The following is a 12,716-nucleotide window of genomic DNA, read 5'->3' on the forward strand; positions in this document are numbered from 1 at the left end:
AAACATGGGCATAAATCTTCATGATCTTGGACTAGGCAATGGTTTCTTTAAATATGACACCAAAAGCACAAACAATAAAAGAAAAATTAGACAAATTGGGCAATGTCAAAATTTAAAACCTTTGTGTTTCAAAGGACACCATCAAGAAAATGAAAAGGCAATCAACAGAATAGAAGAAAAATATTAGTAAATTGTCCAGGCATGGTGGCTCATGCCTGTAATGCCAGCACTTTGGGAAGCTAAGGAGAGAGGATTGCTTGATCCCAGGAGTTCAAGACCAGCCTGGGCAACACAGTGAGACCCTGCCTCTACAAAATATACAAAAGTTAGCCAGGTGTGGTGGTGCATGCCTGTGGTCCTAGCCACTTGGGAGGCTGTGGTGGGAGGATTGCTTCAGCCTGGGAGGTGGAGGTTGCAGTGAGCCGAGATCATGCCACTGCGCACCAGCCTGGGTGACAGAGTGAGACCCTGTCCCAAAAAAATACAAAATAAAAATACAAAATAAAATAGCCAAAAGATAGAAACAACCCAAATGGCAATCAACTGACATAAACAAAATGTGGTGTGTCTATATATGGAATATTATTTAGCCATAACAAGGAATGAAGTACTGATACATGCTACAAAGAGGATGAACCTTGAATACCTTCTGCTAAGTGAAAGAAGCCAGTCACAAAGGATGACATATTATATGATTCTATTTATATAAAATGTCCAAAATAGGTGAACTATAGAGACAAAAAGTAGACTAGTGATTGCCCAGGGCTGGGTTGAGAGCTGGCATGGGTTGAGGATGATGTCTAAGGGGTGCAGGGTTTCTTTTAGGGATGATGAAAATGTTCTAAAATTGATTGTGGTGATGGTTGCACAATTCTGTGTATATAAAAAGCCATTAAATTACATACTTTAAAAGAGCAAATTGTATTTACAGTTATATTTCCACAAAGTTTTTTTCAAAAAAAGAAAAACTTGCAAAAAAAAAAAAAAAAGTTCCTCTAGATCACCAGCATCATCAATACCAAATAAAAATTTTATTAGAAAATAAGATACTATAGGCTGGGCACGGTGGCTCATGCCTGCAATCCCAGCACTTTGGGAAGCCAAGGTGGGCAGATCACGAGGTCAGGAGTTAGAGACCATCCTGGCCAACATGGTGAAACCCTATCTCTACTAAAAATACAAAAAATTAGCCGGGCGTGGTGGCACGTACCTATAATCCCAGCTACTCGGGAGATTGAGGCAGGAGAATCATTTGAACCCAGGGGGTGGAGGTTGTGGTGAGTGGAGATTGCACCATTGCACTCCAGCCTGGGTGACGGAGCAAGACTCCATCTCCAAAAAAAAAAAAAAAAAAAAAAATACTGTAAAGTATCTACGATTAACCCATCCCAGGGTGCACTAGACTTCTAAGAAGAATTTTTTAAATCCTAGTAAAGCATATATCCTATGTAAAGGAAAACATGAATCCATAAATAAGTTGATAACATTCTTTAAAAAATGCCAACAAGACTTTTTTGAGGCCCTAAAAAAAATCCTTAAGAAACCCTAGAAATGCATTCTAAAATGTGCAGAGTCTGGGCGTGGTGGAATATGCCTGTAGTCCCAGAGTTCTGGGAGGATGAGCTGGGAGGATAGCTTGAGGCCAGGAGTTCAAGACCAGCCTGGGCAACATAGCAAGGCTCCATGTCTACAAAACATAAAAAATAAAATTACTCAGGTGTGGTGGTGTGGTGTGCACCTGTACTCCTAGCTACTTGGGAGGCCGAGGCAGGAGGTCTCCTGAGTCCAGGAATTCGAAGCTGCAGGGAGCTATGATCGCACCATTGAACTCCAGCCTGGGCAACAGAGTGAGACTTTTGTCTCAAAAAATAAAATAAAATGTTATTTACTAATAGCTAACCTGAGGTCAGGAGTTCAAGACCAGCCTGACCAACATGGCGAAACCTTGTCTCTGGTAAAAATATAAAAATTAGCTGGGTAGAGTGGTGGGTGCCTCTAATTCCCGCTACTCAAGAGGTTGAGGCAGGAGAATCACTTGAACTCAGAAGGCAGAGGTTACAGTGAACCGAGATCGAGCCATTGCACTCCAGCCTGGGCTGCAGAATGAGACTCCCTCTCAAAAAAAAAAAAAAAAAAAAAAAGGGATTCTCATTAGATATGAACACCTACTTACAAAACCATGGTCCTTTTTAAAAAATCTTAATACAGTATTGGTGAATGGACAAATAAAAATTGATTAAGAAAAGATATTTATAGCATCAGAAACTGACAGGGGATTAATTTACAGAAATCCTACATATCAGGAGGGAGGCACAGGTTCCAGACAGGACCCCAAGGCTTTGCTCAGACCTGAGAAGCCAGGTCTGAAATATATCAAGGAAGAAAGAGACATACATTTTGAATGGAAGGGATAGTCTGTTGATACAATAGACTTATAATTTGGACAGAGTCCAAGTATTATTATACAGTGATTTTTTTTTTTTTTTAGACAAGTTTTGCTCTTATTGCCCAGGCTGGAGTGCAATGGCGAGATCTCAGCTCACTGCAACCTCTGCCTCCCAGGTTCAAACAATTGTCCTGCCTCAGCCTCCCGAGTAGCTGGGATTACAGGCATGCACCACCATGCCTGGCTAATTCTTTGTATTTTAAGTAGAGACGGGGTTTCACCATGTTGGCCAGGCTGCTCTCAAACTCCCAACTCAGATGATTCACCTGCCTCAGCCTCCCAAAGTGCTGGGATTACAGACGTGAGCCACTGCGCCCGGCTATATACTGATATTACAGTTAAGGAAGTTGAAGCTCAGGGAGATTAAGTAGCTTGTCCCAAGTCACACTGCTAGCAGAGGCCGATTATTAGATGTCTAATATAGAATTAATAGATCATATGTTATCAACTGCCTGCTGTCCCCTTCCTTCCTTCCTTCTCCTCTCCCTGCCCTACGAATCTGAAGACAGACTTCCCCCAGGACAGTGCTTTTTCTAGGGCTGCGGCCCTGGCCTTACCCTCAGGGATGCCTTGCAAGGTCATGGCATCCTTGCCTGTGGGGTTGGAGGTGGGGAGTCCCAGCGGGAACTGGTCCACCTTAATGCTGGCCATCTCACTCCAGCTCTCCAGATTCTCCTCCAGGGGTACAGTGTGGATGCTGTTGTCCTCGGCATCATCCTGCTGACTGCTCAGTGTCAAGGTGGAGGTGTCACTGAACACGAGGCTGGAGTCCAGGCTCAGAGTCTCATTGGAACCCAGGATTAGAGTCATGCATGAGGGTGGAGAGATGGTGGAGTTGGGCCCATGGGTGCTGGAATGGAGGCTGATACCATCACTGGAGCCAGGAATCAGGGTCACATATGAGGCTTGAGTGATGGTCATGTTCAAATCAGATCTGGGGTGGCCGGTGGAAGTCACATTCATGGTTCCCTTGGAACTTGTGCTCCAGGTGGTACTAAAGGCTCCTTTTGAAACAGACCCAGAGATGTTATGTGAAGCCAAAGTGATGGTCTCATTTGTGTCTGGGATTAGGGTCCCACGAGAATCTGGAGCTACATTCAGGTTCAGCTTGGAGGTGTTTCTTGAGCCCATGTTGAGCAATGGATTGGAGTCAAGGTCGAGAGAAGAGTTGGAGGCTGGAATAAGGAGTGCTTTTGAGCTTGGCCTAGAGATGCAGTGACCCAGAACCAGGCCTTCTCTGGAATGGTGCCTTATAAATGGGTTTAATTCATGCCTAGAAGGGTTGGAGTTTCTCTGACCCAACTCAAAAATCTTACTTGAGAGGCACTTGAAGGCATCTTCAGAATTTGACTGAGGGTGGTTCCCGGAGCTCAGACCAGAGGCCTCAGTAGAGCTGGGACTCAGAATGGGGTTTGAGGCTGGACAGAGGTGCCCCTGTGATTCAGGCCTTGAGACATCCATGGAATCCAGGTCCAGGGCTTCACCAGAGCAAGAACTGGTGATGTGGAGGGAGGCTGGAGTTACGGCCCTGCTGTCATCAGGTCTAGGGGTGTTTTCAGGCACCATGCCCGAGGCCTCCCCTGAGACAGGACTCAGAGAAGGATTAAGATCTGGAACGAGAGCCAAGCCAGGACTTGGGAGTAGATTCAACATAGGCACATGAGCCGTGTCTGGGTGGGGCCGAGGGATGGTACCAGACCCTAATCCTGGGGCCCCACAGGAGGGGAGACTTGGTGTCATCTTTGGGTCTTCATGGAAGACCAGGTTAGCCCCTGGGCTCAGGGCCATGTCCAGTCTGGAGGTCTCTCAGTGCCAGTGCCCCTTTCTCTCCAGCAGCCAACTGTCACGCTCCCAGAAGCAGTCTCGAGAGAGAGAAAAGACAAATGCAGCCATACCACACCTGTTAAGGCTTTTCCAGGGCTCCCACTATTCTTAGGATGAAAGCCCCTTGCTGTGACTTACAAGGCCCTGGTGACTGTGCCCAGCCCACCTTTCCATCCCATCACTCGCCACTTGCCTCCGCGGTCTCTCAGTTCCGTTCTTTGACCACAACCTGCTCCCTCCTGGCTCATGATCCTGAACAAACTCAATCCCCTCGGCTTGTGAAATTGCATGGGGGTAATTCTCATTATCCTTTGCTTAATCCTACTTCTAGCAAAATACTCAGCACATTTCATTCCAGTGACTCATTTAGTGGTCTAGCTCTTGCTAGAGATGAACTTTGCAATGACAAAAACTGTGTATACCTTGGCCCCTGGGGCAACCCCAGCTCCTAGCCCAGTGCCAGTTACACAATTGGAAGCTTACACACAGACAAATGAGGAATCTCTTCCACTTTAAGGCAGAAAAAGGGAAGGAAGAGCCTCGTTATGAGTTACCTCACTTCCAGCTGGCCACATGCGACAGGGTAACCTAAGTGTACCAACAAGGAGCCCTGAGCCTTGCAGAATTGGGGTGCTCCAAGTCAGAGACAAACTCGTAAGTTGCTAGAACTACTCTGCCAGTACACATGGCATTAGGTTCTCAGAGCAACCCTGGCAAAGCTGCCTATAGCCTTAACAGTTTGCCTGTTCTGGGTGAAGCGGGCTATGTGGAGGAGACCATGGGGCAGCTGTCAAACACCTGCCTCAACACAGCAATCTAACTGCTGGATGAACTCCCCAGTCCTCCCACCACCCCCACCCTCAATCTGGGGCCACCCTCCCTGTGGGAATCATGGGGACAGCTCACCTGCATGCATGGTGTTTTTAAGCAGGAGTGGGCCCCTGGGAGGAGATGCAGAAGGAAATCAAGTCAGGGAAGAGTGCCTTTATCAACACTTACTGCACAGTCCACAGGCCAGGCATGCACATCTGTTAACAAGCTCCCCACTACACACACACACACACACACACATACACACACACACACACACACACAGAGTAAGTTAGATATTTATACATGAGGAAGTGAAGGTCAAAGAGAGGAAGGCCACTCACCCCACTGGCCCTCTGGGCAGCCAGCACCATCTCTAAGCCATCCCCCTGATAAACCCCTCCATGGCTTCCCGTTATCTTTAGGATAGAGTCCTCCAGTTGTTAGCAGACCCAAAAGGCCCTTCTGTATCTGGTCCCAGACCCCTTTTCACCCTTTTTGCCCCTCCATATGTCCCTTTCCTTTTCCATTCCACCCTTGCAGGGTTCCTTTGACTTCCTCCAAAGAGGAAGGCTCTCCCAGTTAGGTCTGGGTCTTCCACAGGCTGGGCATCCATCTCCACTCCCCTTCCCCAGCTGATGCCTGCTGCTTCACCCTTTCAGGTTTCAGCTCAAATGCTAAGAGCCTTCCAGGTCCCCTAGACAGGTGGGGGCCACCTGAAAGTTCTCAGGCCACCTTGTTCCTTCCCACCTCTTGGCTCACAGTATTTGGCTTCCCTGATGAGGTCCATGGATGCAGGAACTGCACGTGCCTTGTCCTCTGCCAGTTTCTAATGTCTAGTGTAGCACCTGACACCAGTAAATGTCCAATGCCCGCTTGTGTTATTTCATTATTTTCCTCTCTTCTTGTTTGTAGTTTTTGTTTTGTTTTTAATTTCTTTTGGTAAGGGGTGAGGACAGAACCACACAGCGGTGGTGGGGGAAGGACCAGGGAGATGAGACAGCTGGGGAAGAGAAAAAAAAAATGCAAGAAATAGGGAGTGCAACTGGGTGCAGGGCTCATGCCTGTAATCCCAGGACTTTGGAAGGCCGAGGCGGGAGGATTGTTTGAGTCCAGGAGTTTGAGACCAGCCTGGACAACATAATGAGACTCTGTCTCTACAAAAAAAAAATACAAAAATTAACCAGGTGTGGTGGCATGTGCCTGCCGTCTCAGCTACTCAGGAGGCTGAGGTGGGAGGATCACTTGAGCCCAGGAGGTTGAGGCTACAATGAGCTGTGATCGCACCACTGCATTCCAGCCTGAGTGACAAAGTGACACCTTGACTCAAAAAAAAAGTGGGATGGCGATGAACGTGCATAGGGAGAAATACTAAACAGTGGTAAGGAAAGTAGGGAGACGAGAGGAACAAGGAAGGAAGGGAGGAGAGAGAAATGCAAGAGGGAAGAGAAGAAGGAAGAAAGGAGAGGTAAGAGAAGACAAGGGAGGGATAAGGGAGAAGACAAGAGGCAGTAAAGAGGAGAGGGAAGAGGAAGGCCAGAGGGAGGGAGAGGAGGAAATAAGAGAAGGGCAATGGGTGGTGAGGGGAGACTCTTCTTCGTTTGATGATGTATTCTTTCATTAACTCATTTCATCATTTCTTCATTTATCATTCATTCATGTGCTAACTCATTCAGTGAATCATTTACTCACTCCACAAATTTTGCTGTGTATCTTTATAGCATGGCTTTGGAAAGACTATAGATTTGTATTCATGTAGTCCTGAGTTTAAAGCCCAGCTCAACCTCTGCTAGTCTGGGTGAACTTGGGAAAGAGACTTTTCCCCTCTGGTCCTTGTCCTCCCCATCTGGAAAGCCTTCCATGATTGTAGTTACAGTGCCTGGCATGGAGTACATGGCCCACCAAAGCCCTTACCTAAATGGTAGCTACTTGTTTTAGTCCTCTCTGCCAGGCACTGTGGGCAGAGAGGAATAAGGCACTCAGCACCCTGTGGAAGTTGCCTTCATTCCAAGCAAGCAGTTCCTGCACAGCTTTGCATCTGCCTTGGAAGCAAGAAATGCTCACTTACCATCAGCATCAGAGGCAATTTTACCCTGAATGTAAACTCTGATTGTTCCTTGATTTCACAGTCCCTTTCCAAAGCCCTGTACTTAATTTCATGTCCATAATTTTGTCTCTTTTTACTTGAGGAGCATGAATCTTCCCTTAATGATCTCTCCTGCCCATGTGTAAACGTGCCACATGCACACACATGGACCATAGTTACCAAAGGGAGGCATTTTTAACCTGGAAAATATGGCTGTTGCAGCCTATGAGTCAGTGAGTAAGATCTTCAAAGACCTAACTTGTTTGGGCTGAGGAAGAAAGACTTCATCTCTACCCCAGCAACCCAGCAGATGCACAATACCAGGTCACTGGGCAGAAGGCCACAGATCTCAACCCCAGCTGCCCTGCCCTCAATCCTCCTCCTCCCTCCTGCAATAGACAGGCAAGGCTTCAGAGCTGCCTTGTAGTGACTGGGGTAGCCCATGGCTTGCCCTCTACCAAACAGACACTGTGTGTTAGGAGGAGCCATGGCTGTTGAGGGGCTTGGGTGGGATCTACAGGAGCTAAAGGAGCTCACTACTTCCTGCTGACAGCCACAAACTGCCTATTGGCCTTTGCTCTACAATCCTGGGGCCCCAAATGGAAAGGGCAGAGCACAGCCATAAAACAGCTAGTGTTGTCTAAGACAGAGAGAATCATTGACCAATTGCCATCCTCCCTTCTCCACCTCAATTAACCCTTCCAGGCCCTGGACAAGGGTTGCTAGAGCCTTCGGGGGTGGAACTATCAATAGATTGTCCAGTTCATCATTGAGAACACACTGTTATCAGATGTAAGGGCCTGGAATGTATTAGGCATTTGTACAACTACCTATACACACACACACGTGTGCACACACAGAACACCTGAGATTGGGACACCTCAGACCCAGAGCATCCAAAACAGACTCTCCATTTTTCCCCCAAATAGGACTCTTCTATTCTCCTCCATTGCAAGGAGCTGGCACCATCCATCATCCAAGCCAGAAACAACATCCTCTTTGAGTGCTCTCTTTCTCACTTGCCGCACCCAATTTTGGCCAAGTTCTGCTCATTCTGGCTCCAGAACAGCTCTGAAATCTCTCCCCATTTCTTAATCACCACTACCAGACCCTAGTCCAGTTCCCATTGTTTTGGGGCTGGATCTTGGAATTGCTTACTCAACAGGGGTCCCTGCATCTAGGCCAGCTTCCAACAAACCATTTTCCAAAGTAAGCCATAGAGATCTTCGTTTAAAACTGAATGCAGACCAGGCACGGTGGCTCACACCTGTAATCCCAGCACTCTGGGAGGCCAAGCTGGGTGGATCACCTGAGGTCAGGAGTTTGAGACCAGCCTGGCCAACATGGTGAAACCCTGTCTTTACTAAAATACAAAAAATTAGCCAGGTGTGGCAGCACACATCTGTAATCCCAGCTACTTGGGAGGCTAAGGGAGGAGAGTTGCTTGAAGCTGGGAGGCGGAGGTTGCAGTGAGCCGAGATTGCGCCATTGCACTCCAGTCTGGGCAACAGGAGCGAAACTCCACCTCAAAAAATAAATAAATAGATAAATAAATAAATAAATAAATAAAATTGCATGCAATGGTGTGGTACTGACATAAGGATAAATATATAGACTAACAGGATAGAATTGCAAGTCCAGAAATAAATCCATGCATATATGGTCAAATGATTTTTAACAAGGGTGATAACTCCTCCACTAATAGGGAAAGAATAGTCTCTTCAGTAGGCGGCTCATGTCTATAATCTCAGCACTTTGGGAGGCCGAAGTGGGAAGATCACTTGAGCCCAGGCCAGGAGTTCAAGACCAGCCTGGGCAACATAATGAGACTCTATCTCAAAAACAATAATAATAAAATAATTAAATAAATTATATATTTAAAAAGAATAGTCTTTTCAACAAATGGCAGTGGAACAGCTGGATATTGACATGCAAAAGAATAAAGCTGAACTCCTAACCCACATTCTCTTTTTTTTTTTTTTTTTTTGAGAGGGAGTCTCACCCTGTCGCCTAGGCTGGAGTGCAATGGCGCAATCTCGGCTCCCCGCAACCTCTGCCTCCCAGGTTCGAGTGATTCTCATGCCTCAGCCTCTTAAGTAACTGGGCCTACAGGGGTCTACCACTAAACCCAGCTAATTTTTTTTTTTTTTTTTTAAGACAGAGTTTTGTCCTTGTTGCCCAGGCTGGAATGCAACGGCACAATCTTGGCTCCCTGCAACCTCCGCCTCCCGGGTTCAAGTGATTCTCCTGTCTCAGCCTCCCAAGTAACTGGGATTACAGGTGCATGCTACCAGGCCCAGCTAATTTTTGTATTTTTAGAAGTGACAGGGTTTCATCATATTGGTCAGGTTGGTCTCGAACTCCTGACCTCAGGTGATCCACCTGCCTTGGCCTGCCAAGGTGCTGGGATTACAGGCATGAACCACCATGCCTGGCCTTTTTTTTTTAAGTAGAGACGGGGTTTCACCATGTTGACCAAGCTGATCTCAAACTCCTGACCTCAAGTGATCCTCCTGCCTCAGCCTCCACAAAGTGCTGGGATTACAGGCAAGAGCCACTGCACCTAGCCTCCTATCCCACATTCTATACAAAAATTAACTCAAAATGCATTAAAGACCTACATAGAAGAGCTAAAACTATAAAACTCTTGGAAGAAAACATAGGATTAAACCTTCATGATCTTGGATTTGGCAATGGTTTCTTAGACATGACACCAAAAGCACAAGCAACAAAAGAAAAATATAGATAAATTGGACATCAGCAATATTTAAAACTTTTTTGCTTCAAAAGACACTGCCAGCCAGGCCCTAGGGCTTATGAGAGCCAAAGGTGGAAACAAGCCAAATAGCCACATACTGATTAATGGATAAACAATATATGGTATGTCCATACAGTGGATTATTCAGCCACTAAAAAGAACGAAGTACTTATGCATGCTAAACATGGATAAACTTTGAAAACATTATGCTAGGTGAAAGTAGCCCATCACAAAAGACCACATATTATAGACTCCATTTATCTAAAATATCCAGAATAGTCAAATCTACAGAGACAGTAGATTAAAGCAGGACAGAGAGAGGTTGCCAGGGGAAGGGGAAAGCAGGGAATGGGAAGCGACTGTTTAATGGGTATAGGGTTTCCTTCTGGACCAGAACAATGTCTGATAGTAATGACGGTTGCGCAACCTTATGAACACACTAATTGCCACTAATGGTCAACTTTATGGTGGGTGCATTATACCACAATGTTTTTTAATGCATGTAATAGACAAGGTTGTCAATTCACTTTTCTCTGTTCTTCCCTTCTAAAAATAACTAAATACTCTGGAAACAGTTCAACAGACAACCATAAAAGGACTCTGACGGCTAGAAAGAAGGCAGTGACTGACTAGGCATCTCAGGACTTAAAGGCTGACGCTATGGTGAGTTCCCTGGAGTTTTCGTTTTATCACTCACGTAACCCGAAGAAGCCTGCCACACAGATCTACCGACAGCATAAACACATACTCAAAAGTAGAAGAAAAACCTGCTCTCTCCAGCCAAAAGACCAGGAAAGAAGAATCCCAACAGAGAGGGTCTCCCAGTAGGGAGCCTCAATCCCTTCTCCATACCTGGAGCAGTGACAGACCAATCCAACCCGCAGCAGCAATGTCAGCAGAACCCTGGATCTCTGGGCCCTCCACCCAGCATCAGACATTTTACCAGACCCTACGTCTTCTGGCCTCCACCACCCGCTCTGGCCTCCCCTACCCGCTCCAGTGATAACAAGTGGCCTAGGGAAGTGCCTTCTACCTCTGCAGACAGCACCAGCAGGAATAAACAGGAGCCCCAGCACTACCAGAAAAATGAAGCAAACTAGGACTCATAAATATATCACTGGAGACCAGGCCTGTACCAGGACTGTCAGAGTACAGAACAGTGCCAAGAACTTCTCTACTTTAAAATAACTTTTGGCTGCATGCGGTGACTCATGCCTGTATCCCAGCACTTTGGGAAGCGGAGGCAGGTGGATCATTTGAGCTGAGGAGGTCAAGACCAGCCTGGGCAACACAGCAAAACTCCATCCCTACAGAAAATACAAAAATTATCCAGGTGCGGTGGTGTGTGCCTATAGTCCCAGCTTACTTGGGAAGCTGAGGCAGGAGAATTGCTTGAGCCCGGGAGGCAAAGCTGCAGTGAGCAGAGATTTTGCTGTTGCACTCCAGCCTGGGCAACAGAGAGAGAGCTTGTCTCAAAAAAAAGAAAAGAGAAGAAAAGAGAAGAGAAGAGAAGAGAAGAGAAGAGAAGAGAAGAGAAGAGAGGAGAGGAGAGGAGAGGAGAGGAGAGGAGAGGAGAGGAGAGGAGAGAAGAGAAAAGAAAAGAAAAGAAAAGAAAAGAAAAGAAAAGAAAAGAAAAGAAAAGAAAAGAAAAGAAGAATCACTGGAGCTACAGTCCACAAAAGTAGGCCAGAACCTACAAGCTAAACCTTAACACGGTGACTCACACCTGTAATCCCAGTACTTTGGGAAGCCAAGGCAGGCAGACCACTTGAGGTCAGGAGTTCAAGACAAGCCTGGCCAACATGGTGAAACCCTGTCTCTACTAAAAATACAAAAAATTAGCTGGACATGGTGGTGCATACCTGTAATCCCAGCTACTCAGGAGGCTGAGGCAGGAGAATCGCTTGAACCGGGGAGGTGGAGGTTGCAGTGAGCCAAGATTGCACCACTACCACTGCACTCCAGTTTGGGTGACAGAGCAAGACTTTGTCTCAGAAAAAAGAAAAAAAAAAAATCTTATTGTAATACCTGAGATGTCAAAGATGCAGTAAAAATCACTCATCATACCAAAAACTAGGAAAATCTCATCTTAAGACAACCAACCAACATTAACACTGAGATGAATCAGATGTTGGAATTTTTGACAAGGATTTCAAAGCAATCATCATAAAAATGCTTTGGCTGGGCACGGTGGCTCATGCCTGTAATCTCAGCACTTTGGGAGCCTGAAGCAGGCAGATCTTTTGAAGCCAGGAGTTCAAGACCAGCTTGACTGACATGGTGAAACCCCGTCTCTACTAAAAATTTAAAAATTAGCCAGGTATGGTGACAGGTGCCTGTAGTCCCAGCTACTAGGGAGGCTGAGGCATGAGAATTGCTTGAATCTGGGAGGCAAAGGTTGCATTGAGCTGAGATTGCACCACCATACTCCAGCCACCAGCCTGGGTGACAGAATGTGACTCCATTTCAGAAAAAAAAAAAAGTTATTTGGCTGGACATGGTGGCTGATGCCTGTAATCCCAGTACTTTGAGAGGCCAAGGATCACTTGAGCCCAGGAGTTCTAGACCAGCCTGGGCAACATAGTGGGACCTCATCTCTATTTTGTTGTTGTTGTTGTTTTTACATTAAAAGATAAAAGAAGAAACAAAAATAGGCCAGGCACAGTGGCTTATGCATGAAATCCCAGCACTTTGGGAGGCTGAGTCAGGCAGATCACCTGAGGTTAGGAGCTTGCGACTAGCCTGGCCAGCATGGTGAAACCCCGTCTCTACTAAAAATACAAAAATTATCC

At 46.3% G+C, this 12,716-nt stretch overlaps 2 protein-coding genes across 4 annotated transcripts in view; both read right to left on the reverse strand.

Annotated features, from left to right (window-relative positions):
- MROH7 (maestro heat like repeat family member 7) overlaps window positions 1-4,308 on the reverse strand; it is a 59,442-nt gene extending 55,134 nt beyond the window's left edge. For 2 of the 3 annotated variants that reach the window (XR_012419788.1, XM_015435470.4), the window contains exon 1: window positions 3,004-4,308. Coding sequence is in view for 1 of the 3 variants with exons in the window: in XM_015435470.4 (XP_015290956.3) it covers window positions 3,004-4,234 (1,231 nt within the window). In the remaining 2 variants the exon portion in view is untranslated. The remainder of the gene's footprint in view (window positions 1-3,003) is intronic. The other variant, XM_074005944.1, reaches the window with a different exon arrangement.
- An 868-nt stretch (window positions 4,309-5,176) lies between these two features.
- ACOT11 (acyl-CoA thioesterase 11) overlaps window positions 5,177-12,716 on the reverse strand; it is a 101,658-nt gene continuing 94,118 nt past the window's right edge. The window contains exon 16 of the mRNA XM_074005949.1: window positions 5,177-5,211. Within this exon, the coding sequence (XP_073862050.1) occupies window positions 5,194-5,211 (18 nt within the window). The 3' untranslated portion in view covers window positions 5,177-5,193. The remainder of the gene's footprint in view (window positions 5,212-12,716) is intronic.

This window comes from Macaca fascicularis, chromosome 1 (genome assembly GCF_037993035.2).
Source record: "Macaca fascicularis isolate 582-1 chromosome 1, T2T-MFA8v1.1".
NCBI classification, from domain to species: domain Eukaryota; kingdom Metazoa; phylum Chordata; class Mammalia; order Primates; family Cercopithecidae; genus Macaca; species Macaca fascicularis.